General features: G+C 37.8%; 1 protein-coding gene across 6 annotated transcripts in view; it reads right to left on the reverse strand.

The window, feature by feature from the left end:
* ccdc85ca (coiled-coil domain containing 85C, a) overlaps nucleotides 1–24518 on the reverse strand; it is a 49199-nt gene that overhangs the window by 17758 nt on the left and 6923 nt on the right. For 3 of the 6 annotated variants that reach the window (XM_066695087.1, XM_066695084.1, XM_066695089.1), the window contains exons 2-3: nucleotides 2797–2873; nucleotides 475–513 (exon numbers count right to left, since the gene is read on the reverse strand). In XM_066695087.1, the coding sequence (XP_066551184.1) occupies nucleotides 475–513; nucleotides 2797–2873 (116 nt within the window). The remainder of the gene's footprint in view (nucleotides 1–474; nucleotides 514–2796; nucleotides 2874–24518) is intronic. The other 3 variants (XM_066695086.1, XM_066695088.1, XM_066695085.1) reach the window with 1 other exon arrangement.

Below are 24518 nucleotides of genomic sequence, written 5' to 3' on the forward strand. Positions count from 1 at the left end.
TTACTTTCAAGCAGGAAAGGTAAAATGAAGTGGTAAAGGAGACGGACATAAAAAATTCAGTCTGTTTTTTTAATACAATTTACTTCATTGTATGCATCGTGAATTATGAATACAAGCTCCCACCTTCACCGCCTTTGTAAATAATTCAGAAAACCTGCTATCCAAGTACCTAAAATGTAGCTCGAAGCATTTCCCCTCGTGCATTCAATTACATTCCAACAATGAACCGGTAGCAATTTCATACTTAACTCTTGCTATTACACAGCGTCAAACAATTAAGCATTTTGCGTCTGTTACACACACACACATAAATATATCATGCTCTTGCCAGTGTTTAATAGAAGTTGCAAGGTCACAGCAAAAGCGCCTCACACAACGGGTCAGTAAAAAAGGAAGACCCCCAGCACCAAGGAGAAACACCAGCGTTTCCACCAGCCACCCAGAATGCATTAGGAGAGCATTTCAAATGTTTACCTTGGTCAGTATCTTTGGTAAACTATTACGGCTACGGGGCTGGGAAGGAGGGAACAAGAGACAATTAGTTTTTTGGCAAACACAGATTTCAACATTATAGTCTAACTGGAACAAGCCCATCTGTGAAACCCCAGGCACTCCTTCTCCACTACTAACTACATCTAATGCTAATTATAGCCCATGGTTATGCCAATACCAATAATAAAAAACCCATAAAATTATGTGAGGTTAGATTTTGTATCCAGGATGGTATATTATTTTAAAATGATAGCTGACTAGTGTGCTGAAACATTAGAACTGTCCCACATCTTTTGAGAGAGTAAGGACATAAATCTGCCATTAGCTATTGTTTAGGACAATAATAAAACCAAAAGTTAAATTTATCAGTTCATATGAGGAAAAAAGGCAAGTTTGCAACCAGTTCATTCTGGGACATTGTTAAGATCCTTTAGCATGTATTGCAAGCATGTTTACTTATAAAAATGCTGTATCTTATAAAATAAAAATGCAGAGAATTCTCCAGCTTCTGTCCATGATATTTAAAAAACTCAGACAACAAAATGTAAGGACAAGTATATTGAAAGAGCATTCTTTAAGTAATCTTATGAATTCTCAGAATATTTCTTCAACAAATTTACTGTAAGGCACCTTAAGGCAGACTTAGTGGTAACTGAGTTGGACACAATGTGTTCTCTTTGGATTACTCTTTTGCTTAAGGAGATATTTGAGTAAATAAGCTTGGATTTTGAATAAATGTCTCATCAATTTAAGAATGTACAGACTGATGAAGTAAGTGTACATTTTAATGAATTCTCGTTTCTTGTAAAACAAAGTAAACATGGTCAAAAAAGCCAAACGTAAACACTGATAAACTACTGTATTGCCAAAAGCATAATATACTCAAGGTTACATAATCATCCATGCTCTCACACGGTGCCAGTGAAGTGAATACATACCCTTTAACACTACTGGAAGCACATGCATGATGCATTAAAATAACCAAAACACACAGCAGTATTTTAAAATATTGATCTGAGGCCATGTAAAATAATATAAAATACGAATATAAAAATAAATCTGCTTCATGAAGCATAAACGGGTGTTCCATTTATGAAACTAGAATGGAGAGATATATAAAGAAATACTGGGAAATAATCTGTCTGAAAAATCATTGCATTCATTTTTAAACAAGCTCAGTCATAGTAATGGGGAAAGCGGTAGCCATTTTCAATCAGTATGAAAAACAAACCATTTAGATTAATTTAATCTATTTATACATTGGAATGAATAAATGTAGATACAGATTAAAACCAGCTGAAGGTTAACCAATTTAACTGAACTGTCACGAAAATAACATTTTCCTTAAACAGATGTATTTAAAAGCACATGAATAGGTACTAACTTCTAGGTGCAAACTCCAGTAAGCGAACAGAACTCCTAAAATATGATTATATGCATCACATCCTCAATTGTATTTCAAGTTCCAAAGTCAAATGCCCACCCACACTCTTTCATCCATATGTACAAAAGTACAAATTATACACCTGGTTTGTTCCTTCAAAAAGACATATTAATAAAGGCAATTTTTTGGACAGGGGCTCAAACACTGAATTTAACACATCCAAGAACAGAAATGCTGCTAGAAAATCAATTCCACACTAGACCTCCAGTCTAGAGAGAGATGTCAATATGCCACTCTGTGCCCGCCCCGGGCAATGACATCCCAAGGTCGCACCGGCCACAAGGACAGACCCTGCCAGTGCTGGTAGAAATCTAAAAATCTAGAAATCAATTTTACAAGTTCTAATAAGTCATTCTGTGAATAGGTTCGAATTACAAAATAGCATTTACAATAGTATTTTCTATGGGGATTCCACAAGTGATTTTATTTGTAAAACTCAACTACCTTACATTTTCATCTCACAGGACTAGAGATTTGGATTGTATTTTATTATCACAAAAATGTTGAAATACATCAGTGCAAACCCAGACAAAAATGACAATGGGCTGGACTCGGTCAAAGATGAAATGTGTGCTGGAGTGAACGTCTGGTCTAAACCACCACCCAGGAGACTGTGTGTCCAATTGGGGTCACCATCCAATAGGATGTGCATGCAAAATTATGGCAGGGCAGCTACCAACAGGTCAGCGATTCTGTTCCTTTGGGGACTGCAACAGTCACGAAGACAACCATGGACTCTGCTACATAGATTGTGAACAGCTGTCTTTTTTTTATTTGAGCGGTTATCATATTAACCTTTGTAATGCAGTGTAAGTGTGAATTTATATAATCGCGTGTACTGCACATACTCTTGGTCTTACCTGTGATAAGATCTTGTTGTCGTCTTCTAAAATCCGGACTTTTGTTTCCAGTTGTCGGATGTAGTTTGAAGATGGATCTGGTGGAAATAAAAAGCCAAAAAAGGATGAGTGGATATTCAGCATTAAATTTAAGCAGTTTGTGTATTTTTGAAGAACATCAGATCTATAGGCAATGACTTCTAATATATCAGAATATTGAGATAAAAACTATTGTGTAATGGACGTATATGGACCACAAAATAACTGTACACAAATCATTTTTAACGTGTTCTCAGTAGCTCAGAGAATATGGTTTGCACATCCCACAAAGAGTATATACAACATCTCGTCTTCAAGGGATAATTCTAAAACTCATGGCTTTATTAAATTCAAGCTGGTTAAAGGAGAGTAACTAAACTGTAGTTGGTAGACGTACTGGATGTTATGTCTTTGGCTATAGATCACATTAGTAAGCTTGTAGACTCTTTGCAGTTTGAGATAGATGTTCAATCCTTAGTCACGTTGTAATGTTAATCTCCAGTGGTATTTAAATTGTTTCTCTATAAACACTCTCCCACGGCGAATGGTGATATTCAAAGCACGATAATCAGAGAGCTGTTCTTATTTCATTTGATCACTTTTATAAGCCATTGCTGCCACACAGTTTTAGAAGCAAATACAAACATTGTATAGTTCATTTTCACTAATCATTAAAACAAAGTAACAATGGAAGATCTATGGGTAGCATTTACCTGGGGTGGATTGTAAGATTGAGGATTTCTTAAAGGTTATTCTTTCAATCCCATTCAACATGTGTTTTGACTAATGGAGATATGAAAGCATCAGACAGCATCCTAAAATCCCTGGTCCTGTCACCCTGTGGTACGGCCTGCATTCCCTGCATTCCTCCCCGTGACCCCCGAGTTATCTCCAAGTAATGGCAAATCTCTCCGTAAGAGCTCCTCACCGCCAAGCATTCCTTTGAACTGCCAGGTCTGTCGAGTGAGATAGGGGCCTGCTTTCTGTTATTCCCATTCAGACAGAGAAAAACTTAAATCAGTACCACCTACATCATATACATTGTGTACATCACAGAAGCATGTTATATAAATATAGGGCTTCTTTTCTCCGGTGGTCACCCCAAAAACATCCACAGACGGGATTGTTCTCACATGAAAAGTAGAAAATGTCCAATGTTATTTCTCCAATTAAGTCTTACTCTACGTCCGTTAATTAATTCTCCTGTCAATTAAAAAAAGTCACACTTTTGGCAGTATTTCGGAAGCGGGGGAGGCAGAAAAACAATCCGCCACATAAAGGACCGGGTCTGAGTGCCTTTTCAAGTCACAAGCTGGCTTCTAAAGAATCAGGCCTTCCTCAGGTCAGTGCATCACAGTTTGATAACACATCAGATGGAAGTTTACACGCCTCGGTGCTCTCAAGATATTCCTTTATTTTTTAAGCCTAATGAAGGGTCTCGGCTTCGGCACAGACTGCACTTGCATTATCCCAGCTTAGCGCACCATTTTTACACACCTGCAATATCTACCAAGAAAATGACATTGATTCTTTTGGGGCCAAGAGAAACGAGATCTAATATCAGAGAAAATAGTTTTAGAATTGTTATTTGAAATCTTACTGCTCCACTGGGTACGGAGATATCTATGATGATTTGTTCTACAATTTTCTCACTTATGATGAACTAGTTTTCAAAAAGTATGGGACAGCATAGCTTCCATTTCTTAGAAATGGGACAGAAATGCCTTTTAAGCAACTCTGTGGAAAACCTAAATGTTCTCCATCCAAAAAATTATTTGACATTACAAAATCTGCATCCAGGATTACACAAAAATTCTATTAATACTATTATACCAGCTCCAGATACCACTATGTTTGTTTATTTATTTATTTTTAAAGTGGCTTAATATTTTAACAGATTGAGGTTTTTCAGGGCCAGTGAAGATTAAAGATATTATTTGCGGTAAGTACGTTTAACTAAGACCCAGAAAAGACACAGTTAGGCCATTGCTGATAACTAAGTAAGCAAACAAACAAACAAAACATGGACTCTGTATGAAGTGCAGTTGCTGTCCCTTTTTAACTTTTTACTTCCTTTGATTTTGTAAGGCCCTCTCTCTTCAGCTAATGGCTACCTTGCATGGATCACAAATGCTAGTGCACTAACTCTTCCACCAGGTGTCAGTGTTAGACAGTTAAATTATAATTGAAACATTCAAATTAGAATCGATCGGATATCAATTTCTTCTGCTGGGTCTTCTCCGTCTTCTTCTTAATATACGCGGCTAAAATACTTGAAATGCCAACATTTGCACTGTAAAAATGACGGTAAACAGTCCGCCAGGCTGGCCTCCTCTTACTAATCCTCTTTGCCTTCCTTGTGACCCTTTAATCTAACTACATCTGGTCACCTGACCTCCAGTGAGCACCCAAGCCGATTATAAGGCAGGCCCTTACTCAGGCTGAGTAGGAAATAAACAAGAGTCTGCAAGTGTTTTGGAAAAAGCATCTCAAGTGCTGTGGTGGGAAAGCGGGAGACTCTCAAAGGCGCCGTAATAACCAGTGAGAACATCTGGAATGTATCGAGGGCCAAGACAGGACCGCTCACACGAGATGCAGGCTTTTTGGGCTCTCCCCACGCCAGCCCAATAAAGAAATCACACGGCGCAAAGAGTATTACAATTGACTGCCAATTTCATGACAGATTTTCATGGATCGCCATCATTGTCGGTTTCTCTGTGATCATTATTTAATAGGGTTGTATAACGTATAGAAAAGCAGCACTATCGAAGATTAAACGTAATCAGACGGAGGATTACCTATAAGTTGTACATGGGCCTTTCTTTTGTTGAGTGCTGAGAAATTGAGAGGATTATGACAGAAAACCCCACTCCCACCCACACCAACACACAATGCCTGTGGACCACAATAACATTTGAAATAGAAACTAATAAAGCACCTCTTTAGAACAGGGTCAGATTAAAACACACACACACACATATATATATATTTGTTTATGAATGCTCATAAATCACTGACTAAGAGGTATTCAGATAAAAGTATACATATACTATATATATATATATATATATATATATATATATATATATATATATATATATATATAAGTAAGGAGGGCAATTTGTCCAGTAAAAATTACAATGTACATATTTAAAAGAAACATCCGATGAAAATACATGAAAGGTACGCATTTCCTTTCAAGCCTGTATCTGGGAAGCTTACACTGTCAAAGTGATGGCTGAGAGACGTGGGAAGAATGTGCAAGAATCTGTCCTCCCCGTCGCTTCCGATTGCATCACCGCAGTGACCCACTTTACGGTTTCCTCTGCCATTTCTCGTTTCACACACTGAAGGTTAGGTTTGGGGGAGACCATATGGGCTGGAAACGTTAAGTCTTTTCAATGGCATCCGGGCAGACTTTACCGAGTAATCGTGAATGAGAGGCAGGGAATCCCCCAAAGTGGTTCCTCAAGAGAAACCAAATAAACAAAAATTGGTAATCTCACATTTCTGGAGGTTAAAGAGGTGAACGTTGAGCTCAGCAGGGTTTAAACGTTTAGCCCACTACATTCCTGGTCAACATTTAATTTTATGATGAAAAATAAACATTAAGTCATATGCGATCTTATAGCAATATTAATTGTTGGCCTTTAGAGACAACTTTTGATGTGGAAACTAAGAACAGCAATTGTAATAACTGTATTTCTTGCTAAACTACTTTACACCTAAATATCTCAATCTTCTATGCCTCTTCCTAATCTGTCAGGAGTTAATACGTGATCTGCGACTCCTGGCAAGGCAAATCTGACCACCACGAAAAAAAGAAAAAGAAAAGAAAAGCAAAACTCAGAATAAAGCAAACAATTACGTCATTGCCTCATAGTTCAATATTATCATTGTGGGTAAGGCAGTAATTACAATGGCGCTCCGAGCTGCAGTTCACCGCAATGCCCCAAGCCTAAAAACAGAGACACTCAGGGCCTAATGAAGCCCTACAAACTTCTAAATGGAAAATTGTTCAAACCATTCTCCCCTTTTACATTGAGAGGTAAACTGAAATAAACACCTGTCATTACAGAGAAGCTCAACCCCAATTACTGCACCGCATGAAAACAAACTGAACAATTCCAGTACAGCACTGTTACACGCCTTTCCAGTCCGTTTGCTATAACACAAGGTTAACTAAGTAAGCTATAACCTCTAGCATACTAAAAATATGCAAAAAGCGGTCTTTGTCCTATTGCTGAAGTTGAAAGTAGTGGAATTTTTATATAAGTACACCTTAAATGATAAAAATATATCCAGTAATATTGGTGCATTGGGCAAATGAGCATTGAAACCGGATTAACTAATGTGGCTGTTAGGCATACTCTTATGTAAAGGAATTGGCAGGTGATTCAAAAACTAATTTATGACCCAAATTCAAGTACATTTTCAATCCAGCATCTGGATCGTTATCAAAGAAAATTGTTATCCAAGAAGGGCATGTAAACTCAGTTAAAACATCAGTGTAACCTTTAATATTTGTTCAGTGACAAATTGGGCACAATTCGGGTTTAAAGCTCAAATATATCTTAATAAAATGCACTCTGTTTTTGGAATCGGTTCAATGTTATCAAGGCCAACTTCTGAAAATATATTCTTCACAGTGACAGACGCTGGGGAGATTTTCCCTCAATTATTAACCCGGGAATGTGAACAGCTAACCTGTTTTGATTGAATAATAACAGAAATACTAACGGGAGATTTCTGCTAATAGTGTTTGATCCCATAACACCACACAGTGCACTTATTAATCCTATCAGTCGCCACATGGCAGTTGGAGCTAATTGTGTTTCCTTCAAAATATCACAGAGGGCTCCCATGGTAAAGGTAACGCACCCAGGCTATCTCCGTTCCCAGTAATTAAGCCGTATCCACTATGAATTTCGAAACCTTGCATTAGTGTAATACCAAAAGAGAAAGAGAACTATAAAATACTCAAGAGAATATTTGCTAGGATTGTGGATTTGCCTCTAAAACGACTTTAATAACTGAAAGATTAAGGACATCGGCAGGGAAAAAAAAAGGTTTAAATCGGTTTGATAAGTCTACATACTGCCAAGTACTGCATGTTGGCCTACAGATCACTGCTTTTACAGCTGCAGAGCAAGAGGTCACAGGATCTACTCAGCATCAACAAGCTTGACTGTGGTGGAGACGAGGACTCCTATGTTTTGCTGAAAAGTGTACACTATCAGAATAGACTACAGTTCAAATTACAGGTTTCTGAGTTTTGTCATAAATAGTGATTAAACTCATACTGGTTGATAAGAATAGAACTTCAAACAACAGTTCTGAAATCACTGAGGGGTTTATTTGAGATGCAAGTTTGGATCGGTTAGTTGTTTATATGAGTTGTTGTTATGAACTCATTCAGTTGTTTTTGACATTTGATTTTCACCAACTGTTGTTCAGATAAAAAATTGAACAGGTAAGCTATTGATGTAATATAGGATACATAGTCTATTGCACTGCACTGTCATCAAGAGACAATCACTCATTTGGACTCATTTCATGATGTTGGGAATTCATGTAAATGAGAGGTTAATTCTTATTTTTGTATTCCTATTTTAATTTTCTCAGGTGTGGCCTTTAAAACAATTCTATTTCACACTTGTTCATGCTTGAGGTGCACCGATGCCCAAGGGCACACAGGTTGGAAAACTATTTAATACTGAAGTCAACACCACAGGAGTGTCTATGAATGAAACTGTGATAAACCCCATCAAACTTTGACGTTAATGCATTTGAATCATTAAATAAATAAAGCGTCCTTTATTTATTAATGATTCATTATTTTAACATGTAAAGTATGTTACTGAAATTGCAGGTGGCTAAATGCTATGAATAACCACTTTTTTATGAGAAAGCAAAATGCTAGTACTGGTTTTGGTTTAGTTACAAGTTTATTGGTTAGTTGGGCTTGGAATAATAAACAAACCTCAGTATTTGGTTTGGTTTCAGTCTGGGAAAATCATACCCTTTGGATCCCTAAGTGAAAGCTTCCTGGATTATAAAATCTTGAAATGCAGTTTACACCCAGTGCAAAATGCATTGAGCCTACATAGATATATAGAAAAAAACTTGGAAATTGTAAAACCTTTGTTTCTGATCCCTTCTTCTATAGATTAAGCTTTGTGTATCAAAGGTGAGGCAAGGCTGTGATTCAGCAAAACTACATTGCATACAATGCTGTCCCGGTCCCCACCCTTCCGTTCCCCACTCACTCAAAACACTTGCCAAGAGTCAGCCGTTCTTAGATTAATTATGACTTCAGAAAGACTGAAACTAAAACAAGGTGGTAGTAATAGTAATGAGATTGCAAACATTCATTTAAAACTGGCTGAATCTCTGGGAATATTGTCTGCACTATTTCTCTCTCTCTCTTTGCATGTTCTCTGTTTTGTATTAAACCTCTAGGTATGTAAACCACTTCCCAAGAATTCAAACACTGTTTCTGGAAATTGCCTAAATCCCGGCATCAAGTTTCACACATTACATAATGCAATATAAATAGGTCTACATGCCACACTTGCACCAAAGGCAATTTGTATGTGGTTTTAAAAGGTTTACTTAATAGGTGTAAAATAATAATATTGCAATTAATAATAAAGATCTCCGTGCCCTGTATAAACTGGCAGCTCGAGAGCCAAGTACCCTGAGATGCCAAAATGAAATGAAATCTTCACGGCTCCCAATCCTATAGATAGTGTCTTACTGTTATTTTCAACACCCTCCTGCCAGTCAATGAGACAAAGTACTTACAAAGTAAATACTATTATTATGTGAAAACACCTAATCCTACCACATGGAGTAAAGTCTTATGTAACACACTAGTTTGATTTTCATGGCACAAGGGCACAACATATGCGTGTTTTGCTGTCCATGTATTATTTTCAAAACAGATTTTAACATCGCCACACACTCCACCTTCAACAGCATGGAAATATAATAAAAAATGCCATGCTAAAAACCTAGAAATTACAGTTTATAGAAAACCTGTTTCCAAATAACTATGGTGAGTATTATAGGTTTACTTTTCATGCGCTGTTTGAATAGCATAAGTTCTATACATGGCACACATCCCAAATATACTACATCATTGTTCAGTGTTGTACCTTTAAAAGCAAGTATTTAATACATACGAAGTCAATGCATACAAAAAAGCAAAGAAGAAGAAAGAATGAAGAATAAATTAATGCCTCAGAGTGGCACAATATAATTTAAAAGTCATGGGTATAGAATAATACCTAGACAGTAGTTGTAGGTTATTGCACTCCTATAGGTACAACAACTGGAAACTTGGAGCTGGGGGAGGTAGGGTTTTAATTGCCTTGCCCTTAATAATACTCAAAAGTCTCTGAAAGAGATGAGTTCAAATGATTATAAATGTTTCCTTTTGTTCACTTGATGCGATTATAGCTATCATCAGTCCAAATCTGAGATGCATCATATCAGTGTAATCTCTGAACTCTCTCACATTTATAGCATATCTGCAAGCATGCTGTCCTGGAGACAATAACACAAACCTGAAGATTATAATAGCTCTCAACTTAATTTAGCGGCACAGTACTTCCAATATCATGAGCACAATTTAAATACGACTTTGATTCAGACAGAATTAAAAGGACAATTTTAGCATGAGTTGACCATAATATTGTGGAGTGCAGCAAGCCGATTCATTTAAGCCGATTCAACTTTTTTTTTAATTCAATAATATCACAATTTCATCTACTGTAACCACATAATAAAAACTATGAGCATACATCCAGGGCTGTCTCAACCCTTTTAAAACCTCAATGGCCTTGACTGTGGAGCCCCACATTTATGAACTAAATGAAACACTTTCACAAGATATCGAGGAAAATCAGCTTGCGATAAGGTTGCGAGCCAAATGTTCAGTTCAAGGCTACCTTCAGCAACAGAACAACATTGTCTTTAAAGAGGGTTACAGTTTGACTGCGTATCAGCTTTTCCCTTACAAAGTAAGACACATAGGATAAAGAAGTAACTTTTGTATTGCTCCAAATTCAGAAGTGCACGGTTCAGTATTCTGTAACCTTCAGCCATTGTGCTCTACTCTCTATAGTTAACACTTGACAGACTCAGTAGTGACTGAATATAAGTATTTGTTGCTTACCAACAGATCCTGGTGGAATTAAAAGATGCATTATGTTTGGATTGTTCCTTCCAGTTCTGGACAATCATTTTCAGTTTTCACATATATAGTTATCAGTATTTGTATCTTACACAGTCCTTTAACAGTGTAAAAAGCACTACTGCAAGGACCGTATGATACAGTAAAGTGTATTCAGAAGCTCTAGGAGAAATACTGATCTAATGCATATGCAATGTCATACCCCAGTTCTTTAAATGTTTTGTAACAGAAACACAGTGCAGTGCACACAGGAAACGCAATGACACGATGGCAAGTCAGATGCATCAAACCAGTCCTTCTGATGGCTTTTGTACTGCTGGTCACCATTGGCTCACTCCCACTGTCAACTCCTTTCCCATTACCTAATTCTCCAGTCTAGGCTCTCTCTTTCATCTTCAACGAAAGTGTGTTTGTTTTCCGGCACGTATAATTCTTCCAAGTATTTGGATTAGATTAATCCCCAAGTACTTTTTTCATTTAATTGCTCAATGTATCATGTCTTTTCATAATGAAGTACATATCCTGTCAAGCCTTTTGGTTGAACCATTGTGATCGATGTTCCCAATTAATACAATTCAGCATTGCATAATAGTACCATGTCAAAATACAACCTCTGGAGGAGACAGAAGGAGTGAGGATTGTAGAAGAAACTGCTATAGTGAGAATTTAAAAAATACATATATTATAATGATAACAATAATTACAAATAATTGAAGTTACTACATGGTAAAAGTAAAATGCATTTCATCCCTTCTTATAAAAGGCATTAAAGATAAGACTAACTGCATTAATGTCAGAGGAAGATAAGAAAACTAGATCCAGCCACACTTGACCCAAAATAATGCAGATCTCAAACTGTAAAAACAGTCCTTCACAATCCTGAGGTGTATTGATTTTCTTATCTACATTATAAATATAAATATACATAACAGAAGTATAAAAAGCTAAAAACACTAGGCCACATTCCCAATTGGTGAACTGCCATGTGATCCTTTCCATTATTATCCACTTAATGAACGTTCTCACAGCTTGACCAACTACAGAGTTCATTGTAAGTGGTTAAGCTAACTGGATTTCCATAGGCTATAGCACATTTTTTAAATAATAATGCCCATGTATTCTGTAATCCTCTTACTGCAAAAAAAAAAGTATAGATTAACTTAATTAGACATATGTTCTTCTTCCGTCTGTTTAATTTTTTTCTCTCCAGTGTAGACAGTGCTCCAAGGAATCTGAAAATAAGACTTTTTTTTTTCTTGGAAAAGGCAGAAGTTGCTTCTGGTATTTCTGTGATATAAAGGGGGCGTTGAGGTTTGCTGCCGATCTGGCTGCAATAATAATGATCAGCGCTAAAGATTTAAGGCCAGTCCACAGGTTTCACATAGTGTTTTCCTGCTATGAGATGCCCAGGAGGCCCTATTGAAAATTGTTAAATTCTCACAAATTGTATCGGTTAATGTCATTAGGCGAGGTTGCTGTTTAAAACAACCTTTTAAGGCTTATGCACAAGACTTGACCTGAAACTTGGCAACAAATTATTACTCTTTAAAAAATGTTGCAATCCCCGTTCCCACAATATGATTTATGGTCGTGAATCACTATTATTATATTTCTCTGAAAAGGTGATCCTAGGGGCTCCGAATTGTCTGCACCTGTAAAAGACTCCCCTGGAAACAAAGGTTTGGACCCCAGGACCCAACATCACTTGTTTGAAGTTTCAGAGAAATATACATGTCTAATATGTAGGTGGACTGAGTGAAGATTGTCTATTTCATGAGGAGTTGTGAAATTACCAAACCTTTGACGTTCCTCAGTTTATCAAAAGAAATGAAACCTAACTCATAAAAGGCAAAGACTTTTGATATGAAGATTGGAAAAGCTTGAGAAGAAAAAAGGTCCTAGATTTGCAATACTGGCACTTTTGATACATTTGATGGGAATGTGCATCAGAATTGTCCCCTTCTGGTCTTCTACCATTTGTACCTGGAAGCATTTTCCTTCTGAAAAGCACATTTTATTGACGTATAAATACAGGAAACTATAACACAATTTGAAAAAGCACTTATGCACATTTTTCCAGACTCAAGAATCAAAACAAGAAATAATGTTGTATATTCTGAATAAACATTTTGTTGGTCTATATACAATTACAGTCCCTGTCATCACTAAATAATACAATAAAAACAGAAATATCCAGGAGTAACTGGACAGTAATGTCATAGTTAGCATTCATCATTCTACAAAATCCTGTCCCCAATACAAGTGCCCATGACTCACCATTTCACATGGGCATGTCAGTATACTGGAAGGGATGGAGATGTAGTCACACACACCAACACATCAACAATAAACTATATAGAATCTGTGCTATAATACCACATGATTAAAACATCTGTCTTGCAGTTTAGAAATTAAACCAATTTGGTCTACCATGCGTCCTGCACTGCACTCCCAGAAATGTGATCCGCGATTATATTTCAGACATTTCCTTCAGTGAATCGCAAGAACTACAAGCAAGGATTTTCACGCTTGGCTAGTTCATGGCGTCATTCGATCAAAATGATTTTCATCTGTGGAAATAATAGGGACTTACAGTTTTCCATTACCAGCAGCAACTGGATAAGTTAACCATTGCTAGGCCGTAGTTCCCTCACTCTCCCGCCTAGATTATCTTATATTCGCTAACATGAGCCATCTTGACCGTGATAATGGCTTGAAACATCATCAAATGATTACCATCATCCGACACTCCAATAAAAGAGGAAATGGACAAGTCGTACGGATGGATTTTAATTATTCAGCATTTGCGCTTCCCACTAGACAGGCCCTTTTATACTCGCACTGCATATTTTGTATGCTGCGAAAAAGGGGCCCTACCTCGTCCAGGTTCACATCTCGGCAGCTGTCCTAACAAGATTATCTCTGTCCATATTGGCTTCATTAGAGTTCTAGCCACAGTAAAGAAAGCAGAGCGATGCATTCATCACAGGTTACGTTTTGAAGATAAAATGCAAACAAAATTCACTCAGGAACGTCTTTAGAAGAAACAGAATTTAAGGCGACACATTCAAACAAAATGGGTTGGAAACGATACTTCATGCTGATCAAAAACAGACAAAACTAGCTTTGTGTTTACATGTCTGGGGCAGGACTGTTAAAATCACCCAAATGAATGCAAATTGAATCAAAGAAAGCTTTCCATGGTAGATTCTCACTCGAAGTTGCTTACGGTTTTTCACAAGGTGATGAAAACCCCCTTATCATACCAAATATAACTATTTTTTTTCAAGAAAGAAAAGAAGGAAAATAAAGGAAGTAGCACGGAAAACTTGCATAAAAGATAGACAGCATACCAGTGCATTGATAAGAGGGTAGCCTAGCAACAAGCCACTGTGTTTGACTAAAGCCCCTACTTGTGCTGTAATTCCCATACTTCAGTCCTTCCCACAAGGGGCAGGACTATAAATACACAGCACAAGGTAGATAAAAGGGTGAAACGAGAGCCTACTTTTTATTATCATTATCAAAAACAGACGGCGCTCTAGTTCAGATAATTTTACATTCAAAAAAACGAAATTCTGCGTTGCCGAAGGATCACCACTATCTAATCGTCTTAGATTTGTTTTAGTCTGTAAACATAAGCTACTCAGATAATGCTGCCCCAAAACATTTTCAGCTAGCATTTCATCATTTTGAATTTAAGCCGTATCGGCCTATCCGGGCGTTACCGAGGACGATTTAACTTTGATTTTATTAGGGCTTTTTGGACATGTGAACCCCGGCAAAGAGCTTACGATTTGGAGCAGAATTTGAGCGGCAAAACCTGGCCAACTTGCAATGAGACCAGAAGTTCAAGGGAAACCCATTCACGGATGCTCAAAATTGGCTGGGACTTATTTGCAGCCACCTGCACACTTTATTCACAGAGAAAGGGGTGATACTGCAAATTATAGCTGCAGGAATATTCACTTACTACTTTATATTGGTTATGCAAGCAAACCAAAGCTTTAAGCAGTCACCTTATGAACCCACTCACGTGTTAAAGGGGATTTCCCCAGCTTTATCTAAACAGACTAGCATGGAATAATCTGTCATAATAATCGAACTAGGACAAACCAGAGTTATTCTAATCGTTATCAGGTCATTTTAACATGCAATTTGGACGAGACAAAATATTCCAAATACCATATTCCAGCTAGAGCCCTGCATAGTGTTTTGATTGTTTCTGTATTCATATTTTTTAAACACAGCTATTCTGACAAATTAAATGTAAGGAAAAGAAATCCATAAATAAATAAGTATTCCCCGAACAGCAGCAGAAAAGTCTCTTCCAGTAAGGCCAATTAAATTATATAGTCTGATGGTTCCATAAAGAAAACCAACCTTTCCAGCAAAGCTCACTGATGGCAGTTAATCAGATACACTACATCTTTCTGCCGTTTCTCTCCGAGCAAATGACGAGCAAAGGCCGATGATGATTAGTTTCATTTCAACAAGAGGACACTCGCCCAGAGAGAGGTGGGTGGGAATATACTTTACAACTCAGCCGGCAAACATAAACTAACAAGATGTTCCCTTTAGCTAAATCTTCCGTGGAAACGCAATTCGATGTGATGGCAAAGAGCTCCGTCTTCGCTGTAGTCTAGATTAAAGTCACATAAATAGAGAAATATATTTGCAGGGCTTCCATTTTTATTGTGAACCATTCTTCTGTTTAGATGTGGAATTAAATGTCTCTGCAGCTATTAGGAAGAGCACAGGATTTCAGGAGTTGTCTGTTGGGTTACAGTATTCTTGGGCCCCACTGACTTCACCAGTAAAAAGATCAAAACAGTATGCAGATCGTTCAGAAAAAACGAGATCTGAATATGCATAGTGTGTGATGACATAACATTGTGATGCTCTGCAAGCTGATCAGGAACAGATTATATCCCAGCTTCCTCTCCTCTTTTCAAACAGCTCTAATTAACACAACACATAAAAATATATATTATTTTCAAAACAAACATGTCTAGCAGTTTTCTCCTGGAACAAAGCAGCTTTTCTGTACTGATCTTCAAGTACATTTGACATATTTGTTGGCTACTACTCAAAGTAAGAGGCTACAATAATGTGTTATGTTGTGTTTGTTTAATGCAAGTCTTTTAATTTTTATATCTAGTCATCTATGCATAACTAAATTTGACTTATGATATATGAGTATATGACCTTTTTCATTTTTTCTGTATTTGTTTATTCCCATTATGAGAAAAGGTCATATATGATGTCCATGGAGACCACAAATCTCAATTGGGACACAGGATCTTTCAGAAACAGTAATATTTCACAGTTAAAATAAGTAAATGCATTATGGATTGCCTCCAAATTGCTGTGAGTTGTTGTTAGTGTATCAAAGTAGGGCTCACCCTGCGGATTGTCATTATTAAACACTTCCAGTTTTTGAATATTTTCTGGGCATGTCTGCAACGATTATTAAAGTCTTAAAACTGGTTCAGCAAATATTTCATCACATGTCAAATGATCACTGGCAGAAAGAATACACAATGTATAGTGGGGGAAAAAGAAGCACCCTGGGATAGTAGGATGTTTGGGAGAGCAATGCACAAGTTGTAACATTATCATGGTACAGATCCTAAACCCTGTTCACACTAGAGCCTTTTTTCATACTCAGCACTGTTTGGTTTGTTCAGAGAAGAGTGTGAACAACAGACTCCGATTGGGAAACAAAACCGAACCAAACCGTCTGGCAAATGTACCGAGTTTGTTTCCCTTGAATGTCTCGGTTGCAAACAGGACATGAACCATACAGTAGTTTTGGCTGCAGAGTATGTACATAACCGCTACACTGAATTAGATAATAAAAATGTCCAGGGGAGGAAACGGAAGCACTGTTAGAAATGTGGTCATACAACAAAATTCAGTGCCGGAAAATGTAAACATCCAGTGTTTTATGGATGCAAAACAAACCAAGTTCAGTAGATCACTGCAATATGAACACAAGCGAACCGAGTCCTGGAAAAACTCGGAAGTGAACCACAAAATTGAACCACAGTTAATTTCCAAACGAACTTGGCACATCGATACCCAAGTCAAGTGTGAACGACAAGTACACCGATACATTGTTTAAAGGCAAACTAACCGAACTGAGAACGTTTGAAATGAACCCAGTGTGAATACTGCCATACAACCAATAATTTATTTACTAGTTTTTATTGGCCTTTCAATAACTGTATTAAACAGTTAAAAATGATTCAAAACACTAATCCTCTATAACTCCATTTCTCTTTTTTATCAAGACACATGCAACGCTGGATCCAGTGTGAGGAGAGTTTTTATCACTTTTTGACATCTCATTTATATTTATGGCCGTGTCTACGCAAGTGGCGAAAAGGTATGTGCTGTGCTGCAAAGTCTAAATGGCTCCCATAAAGCTTTTCTATACAAGATAAAAGGGTGCCATAAACTCTGGGTGATATATTGAGGTTGAAATAACTCTAATACAATTCTAAAAGTCCCCTGTCCACGGCAACTCACAGCTGAGAGCTTGAAGGCAGCCAGTACAGTAGCTGAGCTCGGACTCACAAGAATACTGTATGGAAAGAAAACAAATGCCCCAAAGAAGAACAAAAAGTTTTTCTAACTCAGCAATTCTACCCAGAAAATATGCGCACATCCCATCTACCAACTCCAAACAGGTGACGTTATAATTCTATTCAATGTGGGGTTTTTTAAAAGGGCCCTCGACTCCTTTGTTATCTGAACAATGGTTTCAGACAGATGGCTTGGCGTTCGGAAGCACACTGTGCAACCTAAAAGGATCTTTCAACCAGCTGGTGGCAGAAATCTTCATCCATGTCTAGAAGGAAGGGTTAAAAGGAATCTTAGATTACTGAACAAGCACCCAACAGTTTCTTTTTTCAATTTTTTTGCAACATGTAAGTACACGCATAAACTTCTGTTTGCCATAGACTTAACATACAGTACCAAACACAACATTCAACAGATTCATGCACCAGTAAGTTGTTCAGCAAGAGTAGAATCTGTCAACATTTAAAAAGACCAGCTTTCCATTTGAGACAAGGTTGGAGCTTAAGAGCTTTTATAGATTAAAGAAGATGAACAATGAGAGCAGAGAAAAGCCTATTGTTCACTTTATTGGCCTTCATAAATTATACCACAGATAGGTATATACTGCATACTTCATTCCCTTACATAGATGGATAACTACAGTTAATTCAGTTTAAGTTCTGCAATTCATTTAATCATCTGTTTTCTAATACCACAGCCCACGTGTACAATAAACTTTACAGCCATTAAATGCTGATAACTAACCATAAAGTAATTCCAAAGAGATGTGGGGAATCTCATGACTGGGATATGATTACTGGTGCAGGCCAAATACATACAACGTCAGCAATATTCATTATGTTTATCGTACCTCCTAAACATTTCAGAATATCCTATTTGTGTGTGTGTGTGTGTGTGTGTGTGGCTACGTTCACTCTCTCGTTGTTGCGCAATGCTTGACCTCCCGTCTCTTCCTACTGGTTTCTCTTGAGGTCCTGCAGAGTAAATGACTCCACAAGATACATCTCTTCCTTTAACTTGCCAAACCCTGAAGTGTGAATGTTCAAAAGTAAATAGTATTTGAAAGAACACACTGGAAAATGAAAGTTAATGATCCTGTGATGTATAGGAACCAGTGCAAGATTTATGTTCAGTTGGGACCTGGCCATGTATTTAAAAATCTGATCAAAACAACATTTATAATGATACAGTAAAAGTTGAATGCATGATAAATGCCCAGTCCCCTGGCTGTGACACCATTGCGTCTGGCTGGAACTGCCACGTTTATAGTGTGACCTCAAACCTGCCTTTTTGCGAGTCCAAACGTTACCTTCAAGCCCTATCGCTAGTGCTTTTATGTGCATGGATAATACTGCGCCCGCACATGGGCACGTTGCCAGCCCTTTGGGTTCAATCAACCACCCAGTAATTAATGTTGCTATGGCATCCAACAGCACCTCAAGCCACAGGCAGTCAGATACGCAGAGACGCAGCAATGCAAAATCACCTCAGGAAACATTCAGCTTCCAATGACTGATTAATTAATTTGATCCAGGCGGAGATTCCTTCAATTAATTATTTGAAGTCACTGTTCGGAGAAATAATAGACAGCTCAATTTTATAACTTAAAAAAAAAAAAATTATCTTTCATGTTTATTGATTCTTTATTGGTCCGTCACCAGCTATATCTTAATTTGCAGGAAATATCTGGATGATATGCTCAAACATTCAGGTGGTTACAGTGACACTAATCGCTGTCAGACTGAGCCTTGCCATTGGCTCAAACTGCAAATTCATTTTGAAACTTTAGCACTTCCTCTATGGTCTGTTGAGGAATGCAGTAAATCCAGATTAGCCAGCTCTACAAATACACTAAAGGATTCCCCACATGAACATTATTCCAGGCCCTACATACAGAAGTAGTGTTTTGTAGTTTAATTGCCCCAAATTATGAAACTTTTCAATGTAATTCAGAGCACAGAGACTAAATCACACAATCACAAAGAAACAACTGCTAATCTTTCGGTTTTGTTTTTAAAACAGGTGCTGAATTTTGTCAATCAGAAAGAAAAAGTATTTTTTCATACAAACCTTAATTGTTTTCCTCCTCATTACAATTTAATGCATCTTATATAAATGCTGTATAATCACGGTTTCAAAGGGATTAGGTCCATCTTTTACACATAATTGGCTGTAATCTTTTGGAATTGGGCGGCCTCCAAGACTGAACAAAGCAGCTTCCAAACAATGGCAGGCGGCCTTTGAGAGACCCAGTTGTCTGTTGTGGTCCTCGCAGGAACTCCAAAGAGCAAAGCCATCACAACAGTAATACAATATTCATCCGTATGGAAATGCATTGTTCACATTGTGTCAGTAGCACATGTACACTTGCTGTGTGACAGAAATGTAATCTCTCTACAAACAAGCAAATAAATACTCATAAACCCTACATAGTCAGGAACCCTCATAGCCAGTAAAGGAAGATCATTATTTATTTTGTACAGAACTGTATTTAGAACTGCTGCTTATAATTTTGAAGCTTAGTAAAGGCCCAAGCAAACATATTGCCATTAATTAAGACGTCTGGATTGCCTCAGGAGATTTTACTTTTTATAACAGTTATACAAACTACAAATGTCTTCAGATACCATTGTTTTTGTGCCTCATTTCTGTTTTGCAAGATCTCTGAAATGAAGACCAAAAAAAACATAATCCACTTCCACCCTGCCCATCTGACAAGACCAGATGTCACAGACATTTGTAGCCAGACTGATCCGAGATTTAATTACTGGCAAACTCCAATATTTTAAAGCAGTAACAAGGATATATGTGCTGCTATTATCTTGAGAATGTGATTAAGGAGCATCATTTGAAAACCCCCATCACCCCTGCAACCTGGCCTATTAGCTGTCTTTCTCTCTCCCGGGGAGGGGGTTGGCTGTCCTGTTTGAAAATGGGCCGTCCTTCCCAGAGTAAAACCTTTTCTTGTCCTGCCCTCCATTCATGGACAACCACAAAGGCCTTTATGCCAGCGCCATTATCATTCCAAAATCGAACTATTTCCATAACAAAAACTTGCATTTCTCTCTCCGCAATATTAACCTCTCCAGGCAGACTGAGACATTGATATGGGCAAGCGTGCGCACTACCAAAATGGCAGGCACTGACACAGGCTGCATCAGACAGGGCCGGGACAAATGTGAAGTTTTTATGACAGTAAAGAGATGTTATGTTTCCCCGTAAATAAGCTATTACTGGTTTTATTGATATTGTGTTTTTCATTGAGGCATCCCAATGTGTTGTACTAATGTCTGTAATGTCTAAATGTCTAAATTTAAGACAAATCACAGAAAATGCTCTTCTTAACTTGAACCTTTCTTAGCATTCCCCTTAAAATAAAAAGGTCAGCTTGAAATATGGAAAAGCTGCAGGTGCATCTCAAGAAGACCACCCTTCTGTCCTGATCTCATCACAAACTATCTATAGTTTGGTGTTAGAGTTAACCATGGTCCATACCATTTCACAGCAAACAAGGGGAGATTTCAGTAACTTATACTTAAAATCTAAGACATGGTTATTTTTACTGGATTTGTTTTACTACAGAAAGTAAACGTGCCTATGCATTTATTTTTTAACTAAAAATCTAAATGGGCATTTTGTGCATTCTGTATATAGATATACGTTTGCACGTATAAGACAAAAGTACAAAAAGAGCAGGTTATAATAAGACTTAAGCACAGTATAAAAGGGAGAAAGACTGGAAGCCATGATAGTAAGACTAACTAAAGTTGTGATGGGATGTGGTAAGGAAGGAGTAAGTATCACTTTTGCCAAATATTAGATAACCGGAAGAAAAACTAAACCTGCTGTCTAAACGTTGCTTTCTAGCAGATGTACATGTACATGCACATCTGTACACAAACACAATAGTGGTGTGCTGGATGATTGTTTAATCGAATCGATTCGACTTATTCGATTAATTATCCCAGCTCTAATACACAGACATGTCTGCTAATAAATTATTATTATTATTATTATGTCTTCTCGCTACACAGTGCTGAAATCTGTCTTTTTCAGGATTTGCACTAATACGTCTCCCATGTATTTCTGCAGAATGTGTATTAGTATTCCACACTTCACTCGTCCTATATGCAACGGACACCTACAGAAGACTGTAGTTTATTTAATACTGTCTATTACAACAGTCTGCCTTTTGGAAAGAAAAAATAAGAAAATATAAGATCAATAAGATGATATAACATTGAGAAACATTCCAGCAATCTTTAATATCCTTTATCTGAAGGAGTCAGGAGTGTTTTAAATCATATTCAGTCTTCTTTGCTCGAGACTGCTTCCATTTTTAGCAAAATAATAATAATAAGAAGCAGAAGAAAAATGATCTTCTCCAGACAATCTGCCGAAATCCCTTATTAACTTTTCTCCTCACCAGTGTACCGATTTCAAATCCCCAAAGTACTGTTTGTAGTTAGCTCAGTATTTGAGTGCAACACACCAATTACACCCTTCATTTAATAGCGCTGTTTGCAGTGTGCTGCATTTCTGAGGTAATGTGTGATGAGCAGAGATGTTTAGAAGGCAAACTTAACAGCGGTAACAGTCATCTTTTTCAAATACCAGCACTGGAATAATTTGGAGATTCAAGTACTTTCACAGAAGCGTCTTTCCTACCTATCCAATTAGATGTAATTAATAATGTTAGTCCATGTTGATCTGTATTGTAAACTTCTGTTTGCATGTTATTTTAACTAAACAGTTAGGGAGGGAGGCAGAGGCAGTTCGCAAGCTTTCAAAGAGGTGACGTTTGTGGGCTTTTGTGTGACAAGGTATTTGGCAAGACCATGAGAAAGTTCTAGGATTATACTTTTTGACATAATAGTTATAGAATAGCACAACTTCTAAGAGGTTGAAGCAGTCCTCTACTTTTAGTAAGAGTAAATTACAAACTGGGATTTACTCACTTACTTCTAAATCCTAAAAAGAAACGGACACACACTGGTGTTGTCTCCTCTGTGCCCTGATAGACCGTCCTGAGAACCGGGGAATCCGATCCTTTTCTCTTAACCGTGGGAATGAGGAGAGAAACGCTATCTGACCAGAGTAACCAGATCCCCAGAACCCAAAATCACTGGGTCCCCAGGTACCACTACCGAGAGGTCTGGATCCTTTCAAACACAACAGTGTCAGATTTGTGTGGAACAAACCGGTGTCATCATCACTTATCTCTGTTTTCTATGTCCTTTCTACGCCCATTCCAGTATCGCACACCTCCTTATCGGGCAAAACAGCATGACCGTAAGACTAGAAAACACTTTGGCGGCAAAAATAGCATTCGGGGGGGAAAAAAAAGGACTATATAAAGCTGGCCAAATCTGTTTTGATCATTAGCACTAGTGTAGGTGGAATCTGTAAAGAATCTAAAGCTGTTCAGTCTTGTTGTGTTACATGTTTTGTTTATTCATTACACTGAACTGAGATTTTGCCAAGAAGGTCGAATTTGTTACGTAATTTACAGAACGACAGCAATTTGTAATTTATTTTCCTTCTGTGGATTTCAAAGGCACTCAATGACAGTGATCGGCCTTTGAAATGGGCGACTGAAGTCTTCTTCCAGGAGAAATCTGTATCCATCCCAAACATCCTGCCAACACTGGGACACCTTGCCCTGTCTAGACTGGAATGGGAGATCTTATGGAAAATGATAGTGTATCGTTTCACACAATTCGTGCATGTGCTTGTATGTACAAGGGTGTGTATGTTTGGGTGTGGATCGGTCTGTGAGGGTGGCTGGCATTGGCATTTGTTGTTTTTAAAAGATATTACATTTTGTAATGTTTTCTATAAATATCTTGTCAAAAGGATAAGAATATTTATCATTCTCCTGCGGGAGGTCGATTTCATCCTAAAGCCTTTGTTCTCTTCCACAGGTTTAGATCATCTTCAAGCATAACTAAATGCAGCGATAAGTAATGATGCGTTCAGGTGAAAAGGTTAATCTCTGAAAGAAGCTGCCGATGAGATCCCCTCCCCAGACCCCTTGAAGACTCAAAACGGTGTTGCGTTGCAGTTTATAGATGGTCCATCTGCGGCCAAATGCCTGGCGAGATGTTTATACAGTTGGCGTTCGGGAGTCCTGCCGACAAGAGGAGCCTGGGACTCCAAACACAACCTGTGACCGAGATTAACCCAGCAGGGGTCATTCCTCTCAGGGAGGAGGCTGTCAGTTTAATCAGGATGGACTGCTAGAGACGACGACGAAAAGGACGGCTGGAAAAACTATTTACGGAGGCCACTGTGATCCACTGCATCAACTTCAGATCAATACTGTTTATATTACACGTTTGAGACAAAAGCCTAAAAACAACTTTCTATTGTAGTAATGGTCAGCACACATTGGTCTTTTGTGTCTGGTGAAAAATAAGCGACGTGCAAAGTATATACCATTTGTTGGTTTGAGCTTATTAGCTTCTCTGTGCTACTTAATATCCAGCCTGTTCAAGTAAAACACTGTTGGCACCTGTATGAATTTAGAAATAAAGCCATCCCAAAGATACCACTTTTAACATGTTTAGGAACGGATAGGAATGTAGGCTACATACCAGTTCAAAGAAGCTGAAAAAAAAGACAAGCTGCAGATAACAAAACCCCACCCCCTGTCCCCGGTATTCTTTGATGGACAGTTTTTTTTAAGTATGTGTGTACGTATTTATTTATTTTTAAGTTGTATCTTTCTGACGGATTTCAATCAATGCTGGAAATCTGGCTTCCATCTCCATCCAGCACCTCAGGGTGTCTGGCACTGGTCTCGCTTAACGTCTATTGGCTCTTGAGAGACAGCAATCAGTAAAAATCCAATTACTCAGACAGCAGGCTATATTTGCACCAGCCCCTCCTAACCCTGGCTGACCCCCTCTGCCTC

Source organism: Amia ocellicauda, chromosome 21 (assembly GCF_036373705.1).
Source record: "Amia ocellicauda isolate fAmiCal2 chromosome 21, fAmiCal2.hap1, whole genome shotgun sequence".
NCBI lineage: Eukaryota > Metazoa > Chordata > Actinopteri > Amiiformes > Amiidae > Amia > Amia ocellicauda.